A 25,937-nucleotide genomic window follows, 5' to 3' on the forward strand; every position below is an offset into this window, starting at 1 on the left:
CTCTCTCTCTCTCTCGGTGATGTGTGAGGTGGGTTTTGTTTTGTTCCTAATGCAGTATGGTCTCCTTTTCTCTTCCTGTTACTTAAAACCGAGAATAGTTAGAGGATAGCCTGTACAACAGCAAACATGGACGAGGACTACGACGACTACGACGAGTACAACGACGCCGCAGATGACTGGGAGGCGGAAGCAGCGGAGGAAGAGGCACGCGAGAAAGAGATCCTCGAGCAAAAGGCTCTCATTGAGGAGCAAAAAATACAGAAACGTGTCAAGGCGCCCGCACGTGTAAAGAAGGAAGAGGAGGACGAAGAGACGCTCGCTAGCGACATTGCTCAGGCTCTCATTGAGATGAAAGAGATGGCAAACAGTGTGGATGAAGCAAGACGCCTGATGGGAACAAAGGATGACAGTGATGAGAAACGCATTGCCGACATGCCCGCCAACACTGCGGAAGAGGCGGCAGCTCTGGGTGAGGCCATTGCTGCCCGTGTAGGGCAGTTCGCCCTTTCGCCGCACTTCAATGCGATGATTGGTGTTATCTTTCAGGACCTTGCACAAGAGTTCCAGTCGCGCACTGTCATGAACACAGAGGCGTCCAAGGTGCACGTGGCCAGCGAGGAGATGAAGCGGCGCCTCAAGAAGGCCAAGAGGAAGAAGGGGGCACACAACAACGACGCCACAACTGCAACCGCCGCCGCCGCCGGGCAGGAGGAAGAGGAAGAAGCGGAGGAGAAGGGCGCACATGATGCATTGGGCTTCGATGCTGTCACCGACAAGGGCGGTGCTGCGTGCATCATGGAAGGTGAGGATGACTTCATGTGAGCGTGTGTGTCGTTGACGTGCTAAGAGCCGGTGACCGGCGTTTAAACGCTGCCCGTCCGCGTAACAGATGCAGTCATGCGCACCTATTTTATTCCTGTGTGGGGCCCGGCGCTCGATAAGCGAACGATACTACCAGCACAAGTAGAGAAGATTAAAAACGATTGAATTCCTTTGCTCTCTTCCCTTTTTTTTCTTTCTTTTTTTTTGCATTGTCGACTGCTCCATTGCCGGACGAAGGTCTATAATTCGACCCCAATGGATGCTGCTGCATTCACGACGTCATTCGACGCGATTGTGTCACTGAGCAATACGGAGGGGCCGCGGCAGAATGTCCTCGAGCCCAAGTTTGTGGCGAGGGAGCAGATGCAGGCGTTAAGGGAGTCCGTGACGAATGCATACAAGGATGCAGCCTCTCTGCAAGCGCTGGGTCAGCTTTGCCGCTGCTACGTCTTCATTGGTCTCAATATGCTGGAGACGGACGAGGAGGCGGACGGCGTGGTGGAGCTACGCAAGGCGTACACTATGACGCTGGCGGGTGCAAAGGGGCAACTTCTCGGCAGCGTTATTGATATTGCAGCGCACCCGTTGGAAGAGATAATCAGGAATGAGCTACCGTACGTTGATGCTGAGCACGATTACATCTTTGTTGCAGAGTTTATGCGTGTGCACAACGCATTGGGCCTGTACATGTCTAACCGTGACACAGCATTGCGGATCAACGACGCCAAGCAGGTTCTTCACCTTGCCGAGAAGGCGTATAAAGAGTGGAATTGCTGGTTCCTCTCACGCCCTGGCAGTTGTGTCATGAAGGATATTCCTGTTCTTGACGATGGCACTCTTGATCGGGCCAACATTCCCCCTGAAGGGCTGTCAATGTACACCCTGCGGTTTGAAATGGATACCGCGTTTACGTCAACGCTGTTTTTCCTGGCACAGGTCTACACCGCGTGTCAGATGACGGCACTGGCCTCGCGCTATTGCCACCATACATTGTATTACCAACTGCTCAACAAGATGGAGTTCTCAAAAAAGGATTGGGCCACCAACGCGTTGCATCTCAGTGCGTTTTATAGCAGTCACTTTGACTACGGCAAGGCGTTGCACTGTCTTCAGGCCGGTGAGAGCATGATGCCAAAGGAAAAAGCAGACGAGGAGACTCTGGGCATCGTAGCCTGGGCGCATGGAAAGTTTTACCTTCACCGACTGCATCACTATGCGGAGGTGCGGCAGCGGAGTGCACCACGTGGACCGCTTCCAGATGAGTTCGAGTCATGGTGGGTTGACTTTCCACTCGACATTTCGCCGCCGCAGCAGCTCCCGGCGATTGAGACCTTTGAACAGGCCCGCGATTGTTTCAAGGAAGCCAACAACAGGTTTAACGAGGCGCTCAAGTATTACCTGTATGATGGAAGCTGCACAGAACACATTGAGATTACACAGGACATGGCGCGCCTATACGCGGCGCTCACTCACTTTGAGGAGAATCGTAACCGCGTCATCTCCATGCACCAGCGCCGCGTCGCTCTCATTGAGGCCTTCCCAGATGATCTGAACTTTAATGCGTACCCCACATTAGTCCGCCAGCTGCTCTTTGATCTCGGTGCGATGCATGAGGAGATTCTTGAACTTCGCATCCGGCAGAAGGAAGAACCCCGCGAAGACGAGGCACCACTTTCAGACAAGAAAATGAATGCCCTCACTGACAAGACGCAGTCAATGTATCGACGCTTCTGCGATACCTGGAAGGACCCACGGACGGGTCAGTTCCCCGAGAAGCTTGAAGAGGAGTCGAGGTTGCCTTTCTTCCGTGCGCTGATGCGATTGGCACAGCTCCAGCCGAAGCGGTACTTCAAGGATCCGAAGGGGGAATATGAGAACATCTCAACCACCATTACGATGTTTCAGCAGGCCATTGACTTCGCTTCAAGAAACCCGATGGGAAAAGAGGCGGATGTAGAGGTTAGTCTGTCGCGTGAGATGGTGGCCCTTCTCCCCATGAAGCAAAGGGACTTGTGGATGGCGTACCACAAGGCCACATGATGTGTGTGGCTTCTCACGAGGATGGGATTTCGGCTTTTTCTGCTGGTGCTATATTTGTTTTCTATCATTATTCACTGTTATTAAGAGAGATGCTTCTGATTTCAAAGAGAACGAGTCCGTGTGTACGTTCTGTCCACTGCGTTTGCCGAGCCCGGAGGGCTACAAATGTCTGTTTGTCGTCCTCTCTTCTACTATGGGTTTTTTCCCTTGATTCATTATTATTGTTATTATCATTTAAACGATAAATAAGGCCGAAGGTTGCAACGGCGACGGTCAGTTTGGAACACTGTGTTGAGTCCATGTCGAGCATCAGCCACACTATGAAGCGGTTGCAGAACGTCAACGGGGCCAGTGGCTGTAGCACGGCAGCGAGTGCGCCGCAGCTGCCGCTGCACGAAGGGGAGGAGATGCAGCTGCGCAGCAAAATGACACCCTACGAAGAGTGCCAGCTTCGAGTTGCTGACCGCATGCGGCGCATACGGGAGTTGGTGACGCAACTCGACGCATTGCCCACAAGAGCGAGTCGGACGGATCGTGTTGAGCTCTGCCAACAGATTCGCAGAGAGGAGCGTCAGGTAAAGGTTGATGTGCAGGACGCGAGGAAGTTGGCACTTAGTGAGAGTCGGCAGCGGGAGTTTGAGATTCTGTCACATCATTTCAAGGGCACACTTGAATTGGTGCGCAACCGCTACGGTGGGGGTCTTCCTCTTGCTGAGGCAGGCGACACCGCCGCTGGGGGTGCTTCATCCGTCTTTGCGGATTTAGACAACGCGGTCAGTCAAAGTGGGGCCCTGGCGGCGGAGGCGGATAAAATGGTACCCGGCCCAGAGCACAGTTACAACATACACAACGATGTGGAGTTCACTCAATTCTTTCTGAACACACATAAAAATGATATGGTGATTGATGAGGCACTTGATCGCATCTATAGTGGCGTCCAGCGAGTCAACGACAATGCGACGCAGATAACGTTCGAGCTCCGGATGCAGGAGCAGAAACTCGATGGTAGTGAGAAAAAAATGAACACTGTTCATTCCAAGTTGGGCAGGCTAAATGCGAGATTGAAGAAGGCAATTAAAGACGTAGGTCGTTCTATGCTGATTGTGTATTTTTTATGCTGCTTGATATTGCTGATTATCATTGTTGTCATTTACGTTATGGCTAAGCGATAAGGTGTGAGTTACTGCATGCATGTGGGTAGTGTGTTCCTGTACATTCTCTTGCATTGCTTTTGATGACGCTGTTTTATTATTATTATTATTATTTTTTTTTCGTACCCCGTTGCATTTTATTAGCTGCTGGTGCGTTCCGGCACGCTGTCAATTGAGGTATCCTTCAACTTGGGCTTACCTTTTCTTTCTTGACTCTCTCTGTCTGTGTGTATGCGGCGTAGGACAAGGGGAAACGGCGAGCAGAACGGCAATGTCCGAAATGCTTGAGGAGGACTTTACAAAGGCAGCAGCTTTTGTTCGGAATGGAAACCACATTGATGCAATTGGGGCCTACTCCAAAATAGCCACTGATCCTCGCGCCACGACAGCGCAAAAAGTGCGGGCTTACTCCAACGTGAGCGCCTGCCACGCCGCTAGGGACCAGTTCGCCGACGCCCTTGATGCTGCGAAAAAGGCACTGCAACTGGACGAGAATAATAGCAAAGTGCACGGGCGGGTGGCGACAGCGTACCATGGGCTGAAGCACTACGAGGAGGCGGCTCGACACTACGAGCGGGCGCACGCCTTGGATCCAACGAGCTCCCTCTACTGTGAACAGCGCCAGGCCGTCCTGGATCTCATACGCAGCAGGAAAGGCGTTGCCACTCAAGAGACAAAGGATGCGTACTACTATCGCAAGGGAATTGAACAGGGAAAGGAATCCATGGGGAAAGGGGAGTACCTAAGCGCTGTGCGGTACTTCTCGAAGGCCATTGAGCTACATACACGTTGTGCTGGGAATGAGGAGAATGGCAGTGGTAGCAAGTCAGTGGATTACGCCGTTCTACTGTGCAACCGAAGTGCGGCCTACAGCCGGGCGGGCCGCTACGCGGAGTCGCTGGAAGACGCCATGAAGGCAACGGAGGTGCATCCCACCTACGCCAGGGCGTTTTTCCGCATTGCTCATGCACAGCATCAGCTGAAACACCCCCGCGAGGCGTACGCCGCACTGTGTCGCTGCCTTGAGTTGGACCACGCCCACGCGGAGGCCAAGACTCTTATGTTGGAGGTGGAACAGATTGTGGCGGAGCTGCAGAAGACATCAGAGGAAAAACAACGCGATCGTGAGGAACAAGTGAGAGAGATTCGTGAAATGCAGAACGCAGAGCGGGTTACCGACAATGCCCCAGTGAGTGGTGGTTTTCGCGGTCGCGCACACGCGACGTCTTACATGCATTGCAGCTACTGCAACGAGGCTGGGCACGCGCGCGCCGAGTGTCCTCTCCTTCGGCGTAAGCGTTCACGCACATCATAATTCTTCCCTACAATGAGAGAAGTGTTGCTGCTTCAGTGTTTGTACAATTAATGCCGTGTATGGTGGGGGAGATCAAGGAAGGAAGGGAGCAGCGCGGTGACACCGAAGAAGCTGGCCGTTGTAGCCCACACGACAAAGTGCGAGGTGGACAAATTATAACCAACCAGTTTACCAATTGCACCACTGCTGTTGCTGTTGCTGTTGCTGCTGTTTCTGCTCCGCTTGCTCCCAGCCCCGTCGGCCGTTACATCTTCTTCAGAAACCGCAGCAGCAATGGAAGGGTCAACGCCACACCGGCGTGAAGAGAAACCGCAGTGCGAGATGGAAGGTACACGCAGTGCCGAACTGCGCGCATTGGCAAGGATACTGTTTGATCGCCTGCAGCCGCACCGCTCCAACCCATCTCTTGAGGTGGAGGTGCGCTTGTGCCGGTTTGAGAAAAAGCGAGATTCCCACGTGAACAGCAGCAGCAGCAGCACTGCACAGGGTGGTTTGCGGTTTGTTGAGGCGAAGGTTACGCCTGGCGTCTCCGCGGAGGATTACGAACGTATCAGGGCGCACTGGGCATCCAATGAAACAGGCCGCGCTGTTTCGCACTCCACCACGCGTGACGTCGTTAAAAATGGTTGGCGCTACACGTACACGACCGACGAGCCCACCCACTGCATCGCCTGCGTGCAGAAGAAACGTTTGTTTGTCAGCGACATTCTGGTGCCACCCGGCGCATACAACCTTCGCTTCTCGGCGTCGATCGAAACGTGTGGACCACTTCCGGCTGCGGGTGACCCCCCAAAGGTGGGTTTCACGCGTGTGAAGGAACGACATGGCGTCACCGACGGCTTATTTCGCTACGACATGACGAATGTGACGACGAATGGGACGGTGGTGCACGAGGTGGAGATTGAGGGGGTCTTCACGGAGTGTGAGGTGCAGCTAACGGAGGCGTGGCTGGAGGAGCTTCTTTCTAGGGCCGTTGCGGTCGCAACGTTACCGAAGAAAAGCGAAAGTCGCAGCAGTGGATACGGGAGAGGCATTAGAAAAAGGTGTAGAGAGTCGGAGACTATGATGTCGAACTAAAACCGCTGTCTTTTTTTATTTGTTTGCTTTGTTGGCCGTGCTATGCTGCGTATTCGGAGCTAATATAAGGAACCGCTCTGCACCCCAGCGTCGGTATGTGGGTGAGTGAGTGAATGAGTGGGAGCGGTAAAGAGGATTGCGGCTGTCTGGTGCTATGTTGTCTTGTGTTGGGCTATTCTTTGTTGTTGTTTTTTATTGCCCTTTTTCCTTCCTCTTGGTTTTTTTTGTCATCCTTTCCCCCAGCCTCAGGAATGATGCGGAAGACGCCTGTATACGCTCTGGCCGCAACGCGCAAGGCGCTCGTCGGCAACGGCCCCACCTTCTCGACGGGTGGCGAGTGCATGAACACATGCGACATCCAGAATGCATTCCCAATGAACGAGCGCGGCATTCGCTCCTCGTCGCCGTTCCAGGAGCCCAACACTGCCATCTACGACACATACCTCTCGTGGACGTACTTTCAGCCGATCGACGTGGATATTGAGAAGCTGCCGGCCCCAGAGGCGAAGTACTACCAGCGGCACACAAAGAAGCCATGGGACATCTCCACAACGGAGCTTATTGAGATCCAGTCGCGCAAGAAGTACTTCCAGGTCTGGGGCTACCTCGTCGCCTTCATCTACCTGTACTTCCTGATGCCCAAGGAGAAGTCGTTCAGTGGTCTGCACGGGCCTGACGGGCACTGGGTCATGCTGCCGAAGGCTAGGCCGGAGTTGTTTTAGGCGCCGTTGTTGGTATTAGCATGTAGGAGTGGAAAGTGGTACCCCCAAAAACAAAACAAAAAACAAACCCCAAAGAAAACAGGACAAAACAAAGAATACTCATGCATCTCAGTTGCCCAAACGCATGCCTTTCGAAGGAGTGTGTGGAGGGAGTTGCAAAAGGAAGTATTATAGGAAGGTTGTGTGATTATAGCGTCGACACGACGAAAGAAAAGAATACAGTGGGAGAGGCGAGGCAATGCGATGCTTTGACGCAGCTAGAAATGAAACGCTACAGTGGCATTGTTCTCTGTGTTTCCTATTCCTTATTATTTGTGCAATGTATTTTTCGTTTCGTTTTTGCTTTCTTCTTTGGATGGTTACAAGTACATTGGAGGCCGCCACAAAAAAATAAAGAGTAAGAGGCATCGCGAGAGGAGGAAGTGGCCAACGCCATCGGCACAGTTTACATCGTTTTTGATTGTCACATTAACACCAGGAATGAGTCTCGAGACCACCGCGTACCTGCAGCGCCTCAGCGAGAAGCCGGAGCGCACTCGCAACTTCTGCATGGTAGCGCATGTGGATCATGGCAAGACAACAATGAGCGACTACCTTGTCGCAAGTAACGGCATCCTTTCACCACAGCTTGCCGGCGAGGTTCGCCTGCTTGACTCCCGCCCTGACGAACAGGAGCGGTGTATCACGATGAAGGCTAGTTCCATTGCGTTGCGCCACATACACAACGGATCGGAGCACCTATTAAATCTTGTGGACTCCCCTGGGCACATTGATTTTTCGTGCGAAGTCTCCACGGCGATGCGGCTGTGCGATGGCGCCGTCGTCATTGTTGATGTGGTGGATGGCGTCACGCAGCAGACGAGTGGCATTCTGCGGCACGCGTATCGTGAGGGTCTTTCCATGTGTCTTGTGCTCAACAAGGTAGATCTGCTCATCGCCGTCCAGCAGCTGACACCGGAGGAGGCGTATTATCGCATGCGCTCCATTATTGAAACATGCAACGCCGCTCTTGCCGGCTTCGCTAATCAGCTCAGGATTCAGGAGGACGAGTGCGTCGCGCTGCAAGATCGTGGTGACCCCAGCGACGACGTGTGGTTTTGCCCAACGAAGGGTAACGTGCTCTTTTGCAGCTGCTACGACGGTTGGGCCTTCGGTACTGCCTTTTTTGCCCAGCTCTACGAGAGCCGGCTTGGCATTCCCCACCTGCAGGCGTGTCTGTGGGGCGACCACTACCTTGACGCCAAGACAAAGACAGTCCACACAACCCCGCGACGGGCGGGACAGCAGCCATTGGCAGTGCAGCTAATGTTGGAACCTGTTTGGAAGTTGTACTCAACCTTTATTGAGGAGAACGATAACAAGGAGCAGCAGCTTAATATGGCTGCAAAGCTAGGCGTTCCGGAAAAGGTGTGGAATAATCCCCGACGTGACGACAGAGGAAAGCTAAAGGCGCTGTTGTCGGCGTGGCTTCCGCTCGCCAAGTGTGTACTTAGCACTATAATCGAAAAGCTTGACTCTCCCGTCGTGGCGCAGCAGCGTCGTCTGCGGTACCTTATTCCACGCCTGGATGACGCGCCAGCTGCTGCGCGTGAGGCGTTGATGGCGTGCTCATCGGCCCCAGACGCCCCATGTATTGTGTACGTATGCAAGCTCATCGACACTCAGTTTCTTGTGGGCACAACCATTGGGCAGGAGGGTTGTAGCGATGATGCGTTTATTGGCTTTGCCCGTGTTTACAGTGGCCGCCTTCAACCTGGTCAGACGGTGTACGTTCACTCTGAAGACAAGATTGTGGAGGCGGCAGTGCGCAAGGTGTTTCTCTTCCGCGGCACGGGCTTAGACGAGGCGGCGGAAGTGTGCAGTGGAACGCTCTGCGGCATTGGTGGCCTCACACCATACATCAACAAGTACGCCACTCTTTCCTCGCTGGAGGGAGTACCGCCGTTCCAGCCGCTTGTGTTGCCGAGCACGTCAATTGTGCGTGCGTCTGTATTTCCAAAGGATCCGAAGGACCTCTTTCCGCTGGTGCAGGGGCTGCGGCTGCTGTACAAGGTGGACCCGCAGGTGGAGGTAAGCATCCTCCCCACCGGCGAGCACGTGATCGGAACTGCCGGTGAAGTTCACTTGGAGCGCTGCCTGAGGGACCTCATTGACACCTTCGCCCGCGTGGAGGTGGTAGCGTCTGAACCACTTGTGTCGTTCCGTGAAACGATTGTGGCAGCGGGTGCCAACGCGAAGCCAAAGCTGCACACCGCCTCCACACTGGATGGTGCATTTTCTATCACACTTCACGCCCGCTGCCTCCCGCCGGAGGTGTACGAAGTGCTGAAGGTTGACAACAGGAATCACGGATCCAATACACAGGTGTGCCGGCAGGTGGAGACGGCTCTAAGGGTGAACAAACGTTGGGCGGCAGAGATGCAGCATAGCATCGTTGCCTGTGGCCCTACAAAGCTCGGGTTCCTTGGTGTGGTGCTTCTGCTACACTTTGGCGATGAGGCTACTGCGTCCGAGAAGGTGCAACTCTTTAACAGTTGGAAGGACTCCATCACGGCCGGCTTCCAGGCTGCCGCGGAGAGTGGCCCGATGGCGCAGGAGCCGCTGTTCAACACGGCGTTTGTCATAACAGACCTCGTCATTGACACCTCCACCGGCTTAACGGGTGGAATGGTGTTGCCATGCGTTCGCGATGCCTGTCGTGCGGCGATGGAGCTCCACCCGCGGCGTCTTGTGGAGCCTGTGTATGAGTGCACCGTCTACGCTTCCGGTGCGACACAGGGGAGGATCTATAGCTCCCTCAGTCGCCGCCGCTCGGAGATCATCGAGGAGGTGCCAAATGAGGGCAGTGACCTCTTCTACATTCGTTGTTTCCTGCCAGCCGTTGAGGCGTTTGGGTTGCAAGATGAGTTGCGCGTGGCAACGCAAGGCGCATCAACGGCACAGCTGCAGATGAGCCACTGGAGTGTGGTGGACGCTGATCCGTACTTTGCTCCAACGACGAAGGAGGAGATTGAGGAGCACGGCACAGAGATGGCGACGAAAAACATCGCGGAGCAGCTGCTCGAGCGTATTCGTCGCCGCAAGGGTCTTCACCGTGAGCGGGTTGTGGAGAGCGCGGAAAAACAGAAGTTCTCTCTCAAGGGGGCGTAGCCGTTTCTTGTAATTCCGAGTCGTAACGAGTCGCATAAACCGCGAAGAAAAAAAAAGAAAAAGAAAACAGCGAACAACAAGAGAGATCAGGACAACAACTTCGAGACGAAGAGAAACGACGAGAGAGAGGATGAGAGAAAAAGAGAGAGAACAAAAAAAAAAAGAAGAAACACATGCAGTCTTAAATGAGAGCCGTCGCTCCTTCTGTGGCCCCATCGGTGGGGGATGTGTTGGGCTCAGTGCAATGCACTCCTTGCCACTGTCTTGTTGAAGGGTCGTAATGGTAGAGCCCGTGCGAGTCTATGTTGGCCCGGCCGCCGCGTTCAAGGAGAAGAGCCGTCAATTGGTGAAGTGCGGTGAACGCAATATCGCGGTGTACCGCTACAAGGATCAGTTTTTTGCGCTGGACAACGCCTGTTACCATCACGGTGGACCGCTGGTGGAGGGAGACATTGAAGAAATGGGCGGACACCCGTGCGTGGTGTGCCCATGGCACGAATACCGCATCACCCTCGACACCGGCGAGGGCCTCTACTGGGCGCTGCAGCTGACACCGGCGGGTCTCCCCGACAAGAGCGCTCCACAGACGGTACGCTCCAAGGGGCGGAAGCAGCGCACGCACATCGTCACTGTTGAGGACGGTGGGGTGTTTGTGACGGTAGATACGGATGGTCCGCGTGTGGACAGTGACACCTACGCCGAAATGGCCATCGCCAATCAGGAGTACGGAATGACGGTACCAGTGGCGGAAGGCGGGCGCGCCAAAGGCTTCCACAGCGGCATGCGAAGCGGGCACGTTTTGGCTGGGCTAGCCTCGTCTACAAAAGAAAACAAGCTACGACCAGAGTGCTTGGGGGGACAACTGGTTGTAATGTGCGTAAAAGTAGAGCATGTCTGTACCGGGGCAAAGGAGTTCTTCTTCAATCTCTGTCAAGGGCAGCTGGGCAGCCCGCCTCTGCCAGGGCAGTTCGTTGATCTACAGTTGCCCATTGCAGCTCCTGCCGGCAAGCGGTTCGTGAGGCGGTGGACGATTTTTGAGACGAACAAGGATGGATGTCTCTTCACCATTGTTGTAAAGGCAGCAGCTAACAGCCGTGGCGGTAGTGCATGGATACACAACAACGCGCTGCTTCAGCGTTTTCCACTTCTCTTGTTGAGTGGGTGCTTCACTCTAGTTCACCACATGGATCGTCTGCGTGAAGTGGCAGGTCGAGTTGTTGTTCTTTCTGCTGGCATCGGTGTGACGGCACCTCATGGCTCGCTTCGCCACTACATTGAGGGCAAATGGGAGAAGGAGAATCCACAGCTGCATGTTCTGCACCTGCACGTTGAGCGTACAGTGTCTTCCGTGGCAAGGGTTGAGGATTATTTGCGGTGGCACTATGCCAATGCTGCCCACTTCACATACCGCTTTCACTGCTACCTCACACAGGAACCGCCCGACAGTGTCGTGGAAGATGTGTCGTTGCAGCCGCTTATAACGTGCGGCCGGCGACCAACGGCGGAGGACATCACGAGTTTTGTAAGCGATTTTGTGAAATCCGCACCCGTTTTGGCGTTTGTGTGTGGGCCGCCGGAATTCATTAACATGGGGAAGTGCATCCTCGGCTCCTTGGGTGTTGCAGCGTCGGATATGCTGACAGATGAGGATGACAGCGTGGAGGTGTGAGGGAGGAGCAGGCAGCACACTGTGCATGTTGATGCCTTTTTGTTTTTCTCCTCAGCGAAGCGATTCCTCCTCCCCTTTGTTTCCTTCCATGATGGCGTCCCTCATAAGTCGACAGATACATATTTCCACACAGGTTCATGTGAGCAATTGCGTACCCGCGTGCGTGGGTGTGCATTTCCCGATCCTGTTTGTCCCATCTGTTCTTGTTGTTGTTGTTGTTGTTATTTTTGCTTGTCTTTAATTGATTAAATAAAACAATCGGCTAGTCGTTCCTGATTCTTTTTGATTCTCATTTGTCATGTGTTTCCTTTTTTTGTTGTTGTTTTGGTTTTTGCCTTGTTGCTTCCCCTTGTGCTTGCGAAAGGTTGTGTCGGACATCGTGCGGGTAGCTATGGGCGGGCGGCAGAGCACACCCGTCCCGGTGGAGGTCCAGCGGGCAGCGGCGAACGACACCAGCAATTGGGGCGCGCCGCCGGTGGATATCCCCGAGGACGAGAGGGACCCCGAGGAGCTCGTGCTTCAGACGTGGGCGTACTGCAAGGCGAAGCCAACCCCCGCGCAGAACTATCGTAGCGACGTGGAGGAGCGCAAGCGGCGCCAGTCAGTGGCGTGGCGCAAACGCGCGAGTTTCATTGAGCTCGACTGCGGTGAGGACAGCTTCTTTGTGTCCAACACGTACAAAGTCATCGGCGTGGCGGACGGTGTGGGCGGGTGGCGCGATGAGGGTGTGGACCCCGCGCTATTCGCAAACTCATTGATGGAGAACGCAAAGCTCTTCTCCGAGACACACCGCAATGAATTGAACCCCGAGCTCATCATGCAGTCGGCATTCGACAAGGTGTTGAACGACAAGAAGGTGAAGGCAGGCAGCAGCACCGCGTGCGTGGCGTCGCTGCGCAAGAATGAGGCAGGCAAGCTTTTACTCGACGTTGCCAATGTGGGCGACAGCGGCCTCCTCGTGGTGCGGAACCGCCGCGTGCTGCACCGCATCCACGAGAAGGTGCACGGCTTCAACGCCCCGTTCCAGCTGGCGGTGCTGCCGCCGCACCTGCGCGGCCGTGCCTTCTCTGACCAAGTGAGCGACGCCACGAGGGAGTCGGTTGAGGTGCAGAAGGGGGACGTCGTGATCGCCGCCAGCGACGGGCTATTCGACAACAGCTTCAACGCCACCCTCGCCTCCGACGCCGGGTGGATCGGGCGGGTGGATGGCAGTGTGTTCGAGCGCGTCCCGCTTGTCGGCTTCGTGCTGAGCGCCGTCTTCGCTGACGAGAAGGTCGCGTACGTCGACCCACAGCGGGTGGCGCAGCGTATCGTGCAGGACGCGTACAAGGTGTCGCTCGACCACGAGGCGCACACACCGTGGTCGGCGATGCTGCGCAAGTTCGGCGCGACAGATGCCAAGGGCGGGAAGACGGACGACATCACCATTGTGCTGAGCCGCGTCACGACACGCGAGGAGCTCAACGCCAGCGGTGCGTGGTAGAAGGCAGCAGCTTTGGTTGGGACGCACATGCACACAGAGGTGCCTGTGATGATCTGTTCGTGAGCGGAAGAAAGAGAGAGGACGAGGGAGAGAGAGAGAGAGAGAGGAAGAGGGAGAGGGAGAGAGAAACATCATTTTAGGACCAAAAGTATTGGAGACACCAGCGCGGGCGCCTTAACCGATACATTTCACAACCATGTTTGGGGTTTTCTCGGCTGGCTGTCGTTGCCCCTCACTGTTTCACTGCGTCGTGCTTTTCGTTCTTTGTAGGCTCTCATGTGCTGCGACTTGCCCAACCGTTTTTAATTATCCCCCCCCCCCTTTATTCTACGTCTCTTTTATTATTATTCCTCTTGCCTCCCATCACTGGCGTTTCGCTGATATGATGTGCGGCGCTGCAGTGTCTTCAGAGGGCTGCGGGGTAACGACCGCGCAGCGATGAATCTCGACAACCCATTCGCAGCGTTCTTCAGGAAGAGGACGACCACTGTCTCTTCGTCGTCTGTGACTGCCGCTTCTGTGGGCTTTAAGCGTCTTCGCCCTGACGAGGATGCATTGCTGACTTCGCCGGCCTCCTCTCCTTCAGCAGTCGCCCCGGGGGCGAGCACAAGAGCCGCAACAACAGACGCCGCCGCCAACAACGCCTCGCCGAACGGGGCGGAGCACGGCGGCGCGGGAGATGCCTTCCCCACTGCCTCCGCGTCCTCTTCCAGCCCGGTGAAAGTCATGCTGCTGCCGGACGACGGGGATGAAGAGGAGGAGGAGCTGCGCTTGCTGCTCGGCAACACCAATAAGGTCTTCGTGCGGCCGCAGGCGGCGAGAACAACAACAACAACAGCGACAGCAGTGGAAGGGACGGCACCTGCGACACGAAAAAACACGGCGACTGAACGGGAGGGACCCAACGCGGCATCTCGCGTTAACACGGCGGTGGCGGTGGGAGAGTTGCCGTGGGCGACGCGCTCCAACGATGTGCGTGAGGAGATCGCCGGTCGCTTTGAGGCCCAGTTCAAATGGGAGCTGAGGCACAACTCGGAGTTGTTGCGTGTGTTTGGGCCGTTTTTCAGTGACCGTGCGCTCAGTCGTATCGACGCTGATGTACAGGGGCCGCAGTTCCTCGCCGCTCCCACTGTAACAGTGGAGAACACGGCCGCCGCTGGTGGCTACACGCTGCGCTCCTACCAGCTGGAGGGCGTGCAGTTCCTTCTAAAAAGCTTTCACAGTGGGATTCCGTGCATCTTGGCGGATGACATGGGCCTCGGAAAGACAGCACAGATTGCGTCATTTCTTAACATGCTTAAGACACAACACACCATTGACGGTCCGCACTTGGTAGTGGCACCGCTGTCGACACTGACGAGTTGGACGCGAGAACTCGCCCGGTGGGCGCCAACGCTGCGTGTGGTGAAGTACCACGGGGAGCGGAAGGGGCGGGCCGCGCTGCGCACTGCTCACAGCAACCGTCACGGAGTCTTTGTGACAACGCCGTCGGTGCTCAATCAGGACCGTGGCTTCTTCCGTAAGCGGACGTGGGTGGTCGCAGTGGTTGACGAGGCACACGTGTTGAAAGGGCGCAGCACGATGATCTCGTACGTGGCGCGAAAGCTCACAGCGTGTTTTCGCCTCGCTGTGACAGGTACACCTGTTCACAACAATGTTGGTGAGGTTTGGAGTTTGGTGAGCTTTCTCTATCCGTCCTATTGCGCTTCCTATGACAACAGCAACGCTAACGACCCTGTCGGGGCAGCCGAAGACTGTGCGAGGTTGCTCCAGCACATTATGCTGCGTCGAACAAAAGGGTCAATCGAGTTGGGCATTCCACCACGTGTAGACGAGCCGACTATCATGCTTGGCCCTACAAGCGTCCAGCAGCGGCTGCTCACGCGCATGACGGAGCAAGTCTTGAGAGAAGAGGGCACCACCAACACGCATCTCCAACTTCACCTGACACATCAACGCATTGTGTGCAACCATCCAATGGCGCTACGCCTGTTGGCAACAGAGGGGCGTAACTCTGGCGTGGATGGATGGGAGGAGCGCCTAGCCGCAGCAGGCATCGCGTTGGATGAGGCCTCCATCATTGCACCAAGTGCCAAGATGATAGAGCTAGATCGTATGCTAAGAAGACTCAAAGAGGAGGGACACCGATGCCTGATTTTCTCTAATTTCACTTCTGTCTTGGATCTCCTGCAGGCGCAGTGTGTGCTGCGGGGCTACAGCTTCGAGCGGTTGGATGGTTCCACCCAGCGTGTGGAGCGGGAACTCGCTATGATTCGCTTCAACGCCCCGGATTCGAACTGCTTTGTCTTTCTCCTCACAACAACCGCTGGTGGTGTAGGTGTGACGCTTACAGGCGCTGACACCGTGATTCTCTTCGATGCCCACTACAATCCACAGATTGATCGTCAGGCTGCGGACCGCGCGCACCGCATCGGTCAGACACGTGTTGTGCGAGTCTACCGTCTGTGTCTTAGCAACACCCTCGAGGAACGTATTCTTAATGTGGCCCTGCGAAAGGCGTCGCTTGGTGATTTCATTGTGGACGGTGGTAGTGGGAAGGGCGATAACGCGTCAAGCATATCACTCTCTGCTGATCGTATCCGTCAACTGTTTGAGGAAGGTGCCAAAACTACCAGCAACAGCAGCAATACCATCAGCACGGGCACTGCCGCCTGTGATGAATGCCAACATGATGATGTGGTGTCCGTTGACCGCGACACCACGGCGGAGGACGCCATGGTGGAGGACTTACTGTGCGTGGAGATGCACGGACTGCCGAGGCCCCGGGCGTTGCAGCAGGAAAGCCGGTCCGTGCGGCCCACAGTCGGTGTCACGCACAACTGTTTCGTGTGTGGCCATATCATGCGGCCGCTGGAGCCGTTGTACCATTGCGCAGTGTGTCCCAAGGCATACCACGCCGACTGCGTAGGAGAACGGAAGCTGCAGGCCGGTGTGGCCGGGCCACGACAGTGGACGTGCCCCCGCCACAGCTGCGCGTCGTGTGGGAAGGCGCAAGCGGTCGACGGGGCGGTGTTCATGTGCAGTGAGTGCCCCCTTGCATTTTGCTTCGACTGCCTCGACCCGCGCTACTTTGATCTGGACGATAGCAAGACATCCTTTGTTCACATCCGTCGCTCATACCCTGGTATGGAGGCGGAGGAAATGGGTGTGCGGCGCTCTGTCTATTACATCACGTGCCTCCGCTGCAATGGAGTGTTGTCATCATCTTCATCCTCATCTTATGGCTCAGAAAGCGATGCAACAAGTGACGATGGTAGTGGTAGCCTTGAGGATACGGGGGATGATCTCATATAACAATATAATGCCATAGAGTTACTCACGGCGGCGGCTTTTAGTGTCCTACCTCCCCTTCCACTACAGAATATCTTTGGAGGGTGGAGGGGGGATGGTTTTTGGGTGCCGCTTCCTTATTCTTGATATATTTATATACTTCCCTCCTCAAACACTGACACCTCACTCAGTGCAACCCCCTCCCGCAGATTTCTTTGTTTCTTGTATGTGCTTGAGTGCTGTCTCCCACAGATTCACATGTACACTTCGTTATTTCACTTCTTTTCTTTTCTTTTCTTTTTTCTTTTTGGATTATTGTCTGTGTTTGCTTGGATTTTCGCGGAAAGGAATAATGCACCAGGTTCGTGGGCTCGTGCGCCGATCATCCGCTCCAGCACTGCGTCTGCTGGAGAAGCGTATCGTGCCACACGATGTGACCACCTGCTTCGTGGGGGCTGCCTTTGTGGATGGCGAGGGTGTGCGCGCTGGTGTTCAACTACTCCATCCCTCCGCGCTGCTGCAGTTGTTGGAGGACATGCCCAAGTCGGAAGCCCTCCTCAGTGTGCGGGAGGCAAAGAAGGCGGTGTTGGCGTCAGGGGACGCTGCGCCACCTCATGCCGCACTGCGCGCAACTAGCTCCTCGCTATGCGTCAAGTACACCACCCCGTACACCATTGCAGAGCTGCGCCGCCGCCAGTTGCGATTCCTCGCAAAGACGGAGGGCCGGCTGATGGCGCACGACCTCCCCGTCGTGGAAGCCTTCACACAGGGTTTACTGGCAAGAACTAATTCGGGGCAGCAGCAGCACCAGCAGCAAAAAGGAGAACCACAACATGAGGCTTTTCACCCCGAGGAAGTTGTGGTGTACCGCGGTATCGTGGAGGAGTTGGCCAGGATAAATCCCCCTGCTGCGCTCGCGCTAGCGATAAACAGAAAACTGCCCTCCCTTGGTAGCGGTGCAAGCGCGGCGCTGGCACAATTGGTTAGCCTCGACAAATCAGCGGCTCTGCTGTCGTTCCTTGAAGGCTTTGCAGAGAAGGATGAGATGTCTACAGCGTCAGAAACGTGTGCAACGCAGGTGGCAATACGCTTGCGCAACAAGCTGTGGGAACTACGAGAGGCGAGTCCAACTGACCCCACAAAGGCGCTGCTGGGCGATTCACTCGCAGTGGCGTGCCGCTTCAACGTGGATCCCGGTGCGGTGTTTCCAACAGACGCCGGCGCAATCCAGCGCTGGAGCTCACAGTTTCTGCAGGATAGTATGTGGCCGATGGAGCGTGCGGCAGTCATCTCTGACATTGTGCGTCGCAAGCAGTTGATGCCGCGACGAGTGTCGCTCGATTGCCTCAGCAGCTGGTGTCTCAACGACCTGGAGCGACCCTGGCTCTCCGGATTGTTGGGCACCTGTCAGAATGAGGCGATGACGAACAGTCCGATGGAGTCGGTGTACCGCTCGGCGCTTGCGTGCGCGCTGAAAGAACCGAAGCGGTACCTGGTGGACAGCCGGCTGCTGCAGCAGTACGCGGCTTTGCTGAGGGGCGGTGACATGGAGCCCACACATCCCAGTTTCGCACACTTCATCGAGGAATGTGGAGAGTGCCACGACGACACCGAGAGGCCGGCAGAGCTGAGCTTTCTGCTGCAAGTGACACAGGGGACTGTCATGGATGCGTTGGTGGCGCTCGCCCCGCAGTGTTCCTACTGGCGCACACTACTCTCAATGAAACAGGATGGCAACGAGGCATTTGTCGCCCCTCAGGGGCATGTGCGTGTGACAGTGAAACTTCCGCGTGTGCACGAGTGTGTTGAGGCGGCGATGCGCACAGCGGGGGCATCCTCGTCCTTGTGCCTGTCAGTCCTCTACGAGGACGAAGACCTAGTTGTCTTTAATAAACCGCCGCATATGGCTACATCCCGACACGCCCTCAGCTGCACTCAACTGGGAGACGCGACGGTGACTGATATTGTCTCACTGGTGCTTGCGTCGCCAGAGCGTGGGCGCGTTGTGCGTGGTGTATTCCGCCAGGGCCAGGTACACCGCCTTGACACGGAGACAAGCGGTTGCCTCATCATGGCAAAAAGCGACTGCGCGGCGACCTCGCTGCGCCATCAGATGGGGACGAGTGCAGCGTATGCACAGAATAACAAAGTCTACCTCGCTCTGTGTGCGGTGCTGGAGCCAGATCTTTCACGTATCCCATTGCAAGGTGTGCTGCGGGACCCGTTAGACGTGAAAATCACCACGCGGTATCGTGTTGTGCGCTTCTTCCGGCAGTCACGTGTCGCCCTTGTGGAGTGCCGTATCCAGCAGGGTAAGAAGCATCAGATACGGCGTCACCTTGCAACAGCGGGGTTGCCGATTCTGCAGGATCTTGATCACGGTGGGGCGGCATGCTGTACGCCTGTCATTCAGCGTGTGGCTCTGCACGCCGCCGCTCTTACAATTGTGCACCCACGCACTGCTAACGTCATCACATTTGTTGCGCCGCTGACGGCGGACTTTCAGGAGGCCATCCGTCAACTCAAGTGAGACGCAGAGACTCCCACAACTCTCTCATTTCTGTTCTGCAGGGCTCCGCTCTCGGCGTTGATATATATATATATATATGCATGTGTGGGTGAGTAGGCGAGTGAGTGAAAGAAAGAGCGAAATATGGTCTGAGACTGCGTGTGCTTGTGTGTAACGGCTAATGGGGACTGGCTCGTGGCTGTATTTACGTGTGCCCTTTCCCCGCCAGACGGGCCCCCATGGTTGCTCATATCGGTAACCCTTTTCTCATCACTCTCCTCTATGTCACACATTAGCGTGTGGTCAAGCACAGCGCGTGTGAGGGAACATAAGCACAGAGCGGGAGAGCTGTGTGCCTGCGTGTGTGTGTGTGTGTGTGTAGGTGTGCGATGTGGTACACGCTTTTTGCGCGCACCCGATGGGAAGTGAGGCCGCCAAAGTCTCTGGGGGGTGCGAGACCGAATGCGCAGCCGCGCAGCATCCGGTGGGGCAGCGTGAGCGGCAGAAGTGCGGCGGCATCGCTGTTTGAGGCGCCGGTGCGGCCGCACGTGGAGGGGCGGCGCCGGTCAATGAATCAATGCGCGGCAAAGGGTCTGCCAGGTGGATTTGTGCGCGAGGGTCAGCCTCCAACGCTGCCGGAGTAACACCTGCTGCTCAGCCGCACACACACACACGCACTGTAGCAGTCTACCTTGAGCTGCCGTTTTTTTTTTCGGGTTGACGTAGTCGTTTCTCTCTTATGTTGGCCATTATCATTATTTATTATTATTATTTTCTGGGTGTGCTTTTATTTTTTCTTGCTGCTGCTCTCTCCATTGAACTAACGACCATGGTGGAATGGCGCGAAGGTGCTGAATGTTGGAAGCATGATACGTCTCGGAGAGTTTTTGCATGGTGCCACTTCGGTGCCTGGCACCCTTGCCTGTGTCGTCATGCCGTGGGTGTTGCTGCTGTTGTATCTCGCGTACTACTATTACAGGCGGCCACGGGAGCTGTCCGCGTCCGCCGTTGCCCCTTTTGTTCTTTTCATGGACTACTTAACCGATGGCGCAACGGCGGGATACGACAAGCCCCTCATGAGTCTCTTCCATCCCGAGCTGCTCGGCAACGTTGTGGAGCGCGGCTTGGTGCGGGCGATGGTGCGTTGTCTCTGTAAGCGTCTGGGGAAAGTGACGCACATTCCACGCGATACTGCCATGATTAAGAGTAAAGGCAATCAAGTCAACTTTGTTGCACTCGTGGACTTTCAGTGCGCCAAGCAGGTTAAGTGCCGTATGTCGTGGGTATGGTGCCCGCCGAAGGAGCTGCTGCACACAAAGACCGGCTTCATGCGACGTTTTTACGTCACCGGTTTTCGTGTGGAGCCGCAGCAAGGCGAGGACTTTGATGTGTTGGAGTTCCTTCGCACAGAGGACTTCGTGCCGTACGCGGAGCGTTTTGTGGAGGGGCTGTTCGAGCGGCCACCGCGGGCAGCGGTGGGGATGATGATACCGGCGCTGCAAAAGCGCTACGTGGATGACTTAGAGAAGCTGCAGCAAAGCATACAGCACGTTAGTGGGGCGGCCCCTGATGGGGCGGTGGAGGTGAACGCAACACTCATGAGCGAAGAGATCGTGCGGGCCCCTGCCTCAGCGGAGCCTGCTGCAGGTGCTGAGGACGGTGCGATGCAGGGGATTGAAATGCGCTTTCTCGTGAGCGGCGTCGGCCGCCGAGAAGTGGAAGTGACTGTGTCGCTCGTGTTCGCCGAACTTCGCTGCTTCGTGAACCGCTACGAGGTGCGTGCGAGGCCAGACACACGGGTGCAGGTGGTGCTTGACCATGACACTGGGGAAAAGACAATTGTGGCGTGAAGTCTGTCGCTCCTCTTGTTTACATTCTTTTTTTGTTGGTCACTTTGGCCTATTTTCCGTCCCTATGCAAAATTTGAGGTGAGCGGTGGTGTGTGGGCGGCATCATATTCACCACGACACCACATCGTGCACCCCGATGCGAATATTAGCTGAGATGCAAATGATTTTCTCGTTCTACATGTGTTTGTGCGTATGTGTCGGTGTGTGTGTGTGTCTGTCTGCATGTGGATATGTGTGTGCGTAAGTGAGTGTGAATCTCGTACGGTACGCCACCCTACACCGTGGTTGGATATTCTGCGTGCCGGCGCCGTGAGTCGTTTGCCCCCCAACCCACATGTTTCCCCTTCCTTCCCCATCTCTCTCTTTCGGTATTACTATTATTATTATTATCGTTGGTGCGGCGTTGTGTGTTCCTGGAAAGGGGGAGAAAAACTACAACAAATACACACGTACACTTTATAGTTGTGCTCAGCAACCGCACGCGTAGAAGGGAATATCACTTAGCGCTTTGGTTTTCGTAGCCTTTATTAGCTCCTCCCTCACCTTAGCTGCTTTCTCGATCGTCAAAGGTGGCAGTGAGGGGGAGGCACTTCTTGACCTTGAAACGGGCGCAGGGTACATAAAGCACTCTCGAACAGAGATAGACTGAAAGGCTTTGTGTGGACGCGGCTTTGGGAGGAGAAGGGGCCTGTCGAACGGGCGTCTCGCTGTTGTTCACTCATTTCCCAGAGCGAAAATTGCTATTGCTTCTGCCTGTCTTTAGGGTTGTTTCATTGTGGTGGTGGTGCTGTCGTCTCTTGAGCGGATTGCTGCTGTGGCTGCCTTGGTGTCTACGATTGCAGGAACACCACTTCACAGGCTGTCATAAGCCGGTATATTTAATTGGCAATCTCCTTACTGATCATTATCGCGCTTTTTGCCAGCAGAAAGCGCACCTTAGCTTCTACACATAAGTTCCCTCTTTCCCCCCCCCTCTCCCAAGTGTTCCTGTCACAACACCACTGTCTTGTGAGGCAACACACATACATCGGAAGAGGTAAGGCAAGACAGGACAGCGCTGGTCGAAGGCGTGTCTGTGTCTGTGTCTCTGTGTGTGTGCGTAACGGAGCGAGTTCGTGTGGAACCCGATAGGGTAAGAGGGAGAGAGAGAGAGAGATAGAGAGAGGGAAACGCCTAGCCTGAAACAACATCTGCGCTCCTCGGTGATCGATCCATCCTATTATTAATTAGTTTTCTCGTTTTCGCCTACATTGACTCCTTGATTGGGAGTTCTGTGCGAACGATTGTTTGAGAGCGACTTCGAGCAATTAAGAGCGGGCGAGAGAGAGAGAGAGAGCGAGTCAGCGTGTGGAAATAGCAAGCGGCCATGAGCCAAGATGCCACCTCGTTTTTCCGCGGCATCTCCGCGAAGATTAGTGCTGCGAAGCAGTCGTACAGCAGCAAGGTGCGTCGTCGCCGCGAAGAGGAAGAGGAGCCGCAGCAGCCCGTCCTCCCACCAACGCCGCCGCCGCCGCCGTCGTCGTCAACGATGCCTATGTCCGCCGTGTCGAGCGGTCTGATGGGGAGGAACGGTGGCAGCGGTGTCGTCTGCAGCAGCAGTAGTCTCTCCGTGCGGCAGGAACATGTGAATGGCACGCTTATGACACAGGTGCGGCAGACGGCGACAGCGACGTACAGCGACCCGATATTGTTGCCAGGTAGTGACGCTGACAGGCGTGGTAGCAACGATAGTAGCGGTCGCGGTGACAGCATGTCTAGTAGTAATAACAATAGTAGCAGCGCGATGAAACCAAAGGTTCATGTTAGCGCGGTAGTGGAGAGGACACGTAAGATACANGGGATGCCGAAGAACACGTCGCCTATTATTGCCAGAAATCATGCCTCTCTTTTGCCACCACCAATGGCACGTTACCGTGGGAAGAAGACACTCATTCTAGACCTGGATGAGACGCTCGTGCACAGCTCACTCGCGTTCCAACCAAAGCAGTACAACCTAGTGCTCAACCTGAGAGTGGAAAACAGCAACACAACGGTGTATGTTGCCTACCGCCCGCACCTCCACGACTTCATGCGAGCCGTGGCACCGCTATTCGAGGTGATTATCTTCACCGCGTCTGTGGCGATTTACTGCAACCCTTTAATGGACGCAGTAGACGCGGATGGCATCTTGGGCTCACTGCGGCTTTACCGCGAGCACTGTAGCATGCTGAATGGAGCGTATGTGAAGGATCTCTCACTGCTCGGACGGGATTTAGACCAGGTCGCCATTGTGGACAACAGTCCTGTAGCGTACCTCTTTCAGCAGCGCAACGCGATACCGATCACCTCGTGGTTTGATGACCTCAACGATAGCGAATTGATGCGTCTGATACCTATGCTGGAGGCCCTTGCCCAGGCACCTGATGTGTACGACGTTTTGGACAAGTATAACGCAGTGCTGCAGCTCCAGCAAGAGCAGATGCGACCTGATGACGGTCAGATGTGAGGACACAACGCTCGCCTACTTTTGTTTCAAATCGGTTTTCGGGGTGTTTTTGCGTGTCTGCACGGGAGGCTGCAAAGAGGTAAAAAAGGGGCAGTGTAGACCCGTGTATCTGTTTTTTGCGTGCGTGTGGCTCTGTGTGTCAATTGGCCGGTCGGCATTTTGCGTTTGTGTCTCTGTCTGTCCGTGTGTGTGTGTGTGTGTGGTGTGTGTGCTGTTAGAATACAGGGAAGAGAAAGTCCGGTGTGGGTGCTTGGGGGGCGGGAGGCGTTGATGTGTGTCTTTGCGACGGTAAAAAGGAACACTACCCTCCCTCTCACTCACTCACTCTCTCTCTCTCTCTATATATATATATATAGAGAGAGAGAGAGAGAGGTGATATGAAAAAAAAAGCATTCGATTGTTTCTTGCTTCGTTCGTAGTTCATATTGTTGAGGAGTGGCACATGAAATATGGGGGATTGCATGCGAGAGGGGAGCGCACACAATATATATATATATATATTTATATATGTGGAAGGGTGGGAAGTTGAAAGAGAGGGAGAGTGTGTCTGTGTGTATAGAGGGGTGCAAGCAGAATGGAAGTTGCCTGTCTTCTTTACTCCACGACTTCCTCTCTCTTTCGTGCTCGAACTTCACGCATCAATATGTGTTCGCAGGGGTGTGGTGTGAGTGTGTATCGCGTCACTCTGCTGACGTTCTGCGACCTCGACTTTGCATCTACCCCATGATGCGCCTTGTGTTTTTGATACGTTTTTATTTGTTGTCATTCCCCACCACGGACGAAAACTCTCCTCTGCGCAGCAGTTTTTGCGGGCTTCCTGTTCGCCCTCCCCCTTGTACCTGCTCTCAATATAAATATATATATATATATATATATGTACTTATACACACTTACACACACTGCTAAGATGTACACACAGAATGCTGCGTATGCTACCCTCTTGTCTTGTACGAAGAAAAGACCCCGCCATTTTTCGCTCGCGGGTGCAACGCGTCATGACCCGTTTCAGTCCCGCATTGCTGCGACAGCAGGACGACGTGTGCAGTGCTGCTGTGGCTGACTTCCTCCGCGGTAACGATCAATTCAAGCGGCTCGCGGCCAGCGAAGGGGAGGCCATCATTCAACGTGACAAGGAGGATAACGAGAAGCTTGCCGTTGGCATCGACATCGCAAAGGCAAAGGGCATCCTCAGTGGCAATCCGGACGTCGGCGAGGTGAAGCGCATCAACGTGGCGGGCCTGACGGCGCAACAGGTGACAGAGGAGGTGCTGCGGCATCTGCCAAGCAAGGAGGGTAACATCATCGTCATACAGGGGCTCTCCGGCACCGGCAAGGGTACGACGGTGGGAAAGCTGCAGAAGCTGCTGCCGCGCTGCGTCACGTGGAGCAACGGCAACGTGTTCCGCAGTTACACCTACCTCTGTGTCGAGGCGCTCAAAGGCGACGTGCGTCCTGAGCAGCTCACGCCCAAGCTGTTGAGCGCCGTGGAGAAGCAGGTGAAATTCGAGAAGCTCGACAGTGGCGAGTTCGACATCGTCCTCAATGGGAATGTGCGGGTTGGGGACATCCAGAACACGCTGCTCAAGACGCCCGAGATCAGCGCGGCAGTGCCCACTGTGGCGCAGCAGACACAGGGTGAGGTCATCCGCTTTGCGGCGGCGGCAGTGGCGCAGCTCAGCAGGGCTGGCCACAACGTTATTCTTGAGGGTCGCGCGCAGACGCTTGACCACATTCGCACACCGCTGCGCTTTGAACTCGTCATCGACGACGTCTCGCTGCTCGGCCAGCGTCGTGCGGCGCAGCGCGTCATGGCGAAGGCGGTATCTGACATGAAGGATCACCTCGACGGCGCGACGGAGGCACAGGTGGAGGCGGCCTTGTTGAAGGCAGCTGCAGAGATGTAAGTAGTGGCGGTTCCCCGGCTGTCCGGCGGTGCTCCTGTCATGGAGTGTACTGCGCAACAAGGGCAGAATGGAATAAACACTATATATATATGAAACAAAGAAAATCGGAATGGCCTTCTTGGTGAATGCATTCTTTTAAGGTTGCTATTCCTGCCTCCAATTATGAGGTTTTTATAGGTTAGATGTACTCTGCACGCAGACGCAAAACCGCACCTTTAATATATTCAGGTGTCGCTATACATGACCGATATGTGACTCTTGTATGAATGACGCTCTCCGGTTCACTTCTGTGTGCCTGCACCATCAAGCGTGCATGCCAGAAGCGATCGGCACAGCAGCAGTGGTGGTCTGAAGGAGAAGGAGTAGAGACTGACAACCGGCGGTCTTCAAGCGGTATACTGAGAAGACGAAAAGAAAAATAAATGAGATGTTTTAGCATGAGTAAAGAAATAAACCATTCCCATTGCAG

General features: G+C 55.1%; 14 protein-coding genes across 14 annotated transcripts; all 14 read left to right on the forward strand.

Annotated features, from left to right (window-relative positions):
• Nucleotides 1-126: 126 nt before the first annotated feature.
• On the forward strand, nucleotides 127-822 carry DQ04_01121040 (hypothetical protein; the record flags this gene model as incomplete). Its single annotated transcript, XM_009310236.1, has 1 exon — nucleotides 127-822. One exon carries the CDS (start codon nucleotides 127-129, stop codon nucleotides 820-822), a length of 696 nt encoding a protein of 231 aa, XP_009308511.1.
• A 255-nt stretch (nucleotides 823-1,077) lies between these two features.
• Nucleotides 1,078-2,862, forward strand: DQ04_01121050 (putative L-ribulokinase; the record flags this gene model as incomplete). The annotated part of the gene is made up of 1 exon (XM_009310237.1): nucleotides 1,078-2,862. The coding sequence occupies one exon, from the start codon at nucleotides 1,078-1,080 to the stop codon at nucleotides 2,860-2,862; it is 1,785 nt and encodes a 594-aa protein (XP_009308512.1).
• A 299-nt stretch (nucleotides 2,863-3,161) lies between these two features.
• On the forward strand, nucleotides 3,162-4,034 carry DQ04_01121060 (syntaxin; the record flags this gene model as incomplete). Its single annotated transcript, XM_009310238.1, has 1 exon — nucleotides 3,162-4,034. One exon carries the CDS (start codon nucleotides 3,162-3,164, stop codon nucleotides 4,032-4,034), a length of 873 nt encoding a protein of 290 aa, XP_009308513.1.
• Nucleotides 4,035-4,284: 250 nt separating this feature from the next.
• On the forward strand, nucleotides 4,285-5,328 carry DQ04_01121070 (stress-inducible protein STI1; the record flags this gene model as incomplete). The annotated part of the gene is made up of 1 exon (XM_009310239.1): nucleotides 4,285-5,328. The coding sequence occupies one exon, from the start codon at nucleotides 4,285-4,287 to the stop codon at nucleotides 5,326-5,328; it is 1,044 nt and encodes a 347-aa protein (XP_009308514.1).
• A 321-nt stretch (nucleotides 5,329-5,649) lies between these two features.
• Nucleotides 5,650-6,405, forward strand: DQ04_01121080 (putative RNA triphosphatase; the record flags this gene model as incomplete). Its single annotated transcript, XM_009310240.1, has 1 exon — nucleotides 5,650-6,405. One exon carries the CDS (start codon nucleotides 5,650-5,652, stop codon nucleotides 6,403-6,405), a length of 756 nt encoding a protein of 251 aa, XP_009308515.1.
• A 251-nt stretch (nucleotides 6,406-6,656) lies between these two features.
• On the forward strand, nucleotides 6,657-7,127 carry DQ04_01121090 (hypothetical protein; the record flags this gene model as incomplete). Its single annotated transcript, XM_009310241.1, has 1 exon — nucleotides 6,657-7,127. One exon carries the CDS (start codon nucleotides 6,657-6,659, stop codon nucleotides 7,125-7,127), a length of 471 nt encoding a protein of 156 aa, XP_009308516.1.
• Nucleotides 7,128-7,607: 480 nt separating this feature from the next.
• On the forward strand, nucleotides 7,608-10,277 carry DQ04_01121100 (putative elongation factor 2; the record flags this gene model as incomplete). The annotated part of the gene is made up of 1 exon (XM_009310242.1): nucleotides 7,608-10,277. One exon carries the CDS (start codon nucleotides 7,608-7,610, stop codon nucleotides 10,275-10,277), a length of 2,670 nt encoding a protein of 889 aa, XP_009308517.1.
• Nucleotides 10,278-10,557: 280 nt separating this feature from the next.
• DQ04_01121110 (hypothetical protein) lies at nucleotides 10,558-11,946 on the forward strand (the record flags this gene model as incomplete). The annotated part of the gene is made up of 1 exon (XM_009310243.1): nucleotides 10,558-11,946. One exon carries the CDS (start codon nucleotides 10,558-10,560, stop codon nucleotides 11,944-11,946), a length of 1,389 nt encoding a protein of 462 aa, XP_009308518.1.
• A 391-nt stretch (nucleotides 11,947-12,337) lies between these two features.
• DQ04_01121120 (protein phosphatase 2C) lies at nucleotides 12,338-13,429 on the forward strand (the record flags this gene model as incomplete). The annotated part of the gene is made up of 1 exon (XM_009310244.1): nucleotides 12,338-13,429. The coding sequence occupies one exon, from the start codon at nucleotides 12,338-12,340 to the stop codon at nucleotides 13,427-13,429; it is 1,092 nt and encodes a 363-aa protein (XP_009308519.1).
• A 438-nt stretch (nucleotides 13,430-13,867) lies between these two features.
• DQ04_01121130 (transcription activator) lies at nucleotides 13,868-16,744 on the forward strand (the record flags this gene model as incomplete). The annotated part of the gene is made up of 1 exon (XM_009310245.1): nucleotides 13,868-16,744. One exon carries the CDS (start codon nucleotides 13,868-13,870, stop codon nucleotides 16,742-16,744), a length of 2,877 nt encoding a protein of 958 aa, XP_009308520.1.
• Nucleotides 16,745-17,072: 328 nt separating this feature from the next.
• On the forward strand, nucleotides 17,073-19,250 carry DQ04_01121140 (RNA pseudouridylate synthase; the record flags this gene model as incomplete). The annotated part of the gene is made up of 1 exon (XM_009310246.1): nucleotides 17,073-19,250. The coding sequence occupies one exon, from the start codon at nucleotides 17,073-17,075 to the stop codon at nucleotides 19,248-19,250; it is 2,178 nt and encodes a 725-aa protein (XP_009308521.1).
• Nucleotides 19,251-20,095: 845 nt separating this feature from the next.
• On the forward strand, nucleotides 20,096-21,079 carry DQ04_01121150 (hypothetical protein; the record flags this gene model as incomplete). The annotated part of the gene is made up of 1 exon (XM_009310247.1): nucleotides 20,096-21,079. One exon carries the CDS (start codon nucleotides 20,096-20,098, stop codon nucleotides 21,077-21,079), a length of 984 nt encoding a protein of 327 aa, XP_009308522.1.
• Nucleotides 21,080-22,445: 1,366 nt separating this feature from the next.
• Nucleotides 22,446-23,564, forward strand: DQ04_01121160 (nuclear lim interactor-interacting factor-like protein; the record flags this gene model as incomplete). The annotated part of the gene is made up of 1 exon (XM_009310248.1): nucleotides 22,446-23,564. One exon carries the CDS (start codon nucleotides 22,446-22,448, stop codon nucleotides 23,562-23,564), a length of 1,119 nt encoding a protein of 372 aa, XP_009308523.1.
• A 995-nt stretch (nucleotides 23,565-24,559) lies between these two features.
• On the forward strand, nucleotides 24,560-25,468 carry DQ04_01121170 (hypothetical protein; the record flags this gene model as incomplete). Its single annotated transcript, XM_009310249.1, has 1 exon — nucleotides 24,560-25,468. The coding sequence occupies one exon, from the start codon at nucleotides 24,560-24,562 to the stop codon at nucleotides 25,466-25,468; it is 909 nt and encodes a 302-aa protein (XP_009308524.1).
• Between the last annotated feature and the right edge of the window lie 469 nt (nucleotides 25,469-25,937).

Source organism: Trypanosoma grayi, assembly GCF_000691245.1.
Source record: "Trypanosoma grayi strain ANR4 Tgr_112_V1, whole genome shotgun sequence".
Taxonomy (NCBI): Eukaryota; Euglenozoa; class Kinetoplastea; order Trypanosomatida; family Trypanosomatidae; genus Trypanosoma; species Trypanosoma grayi.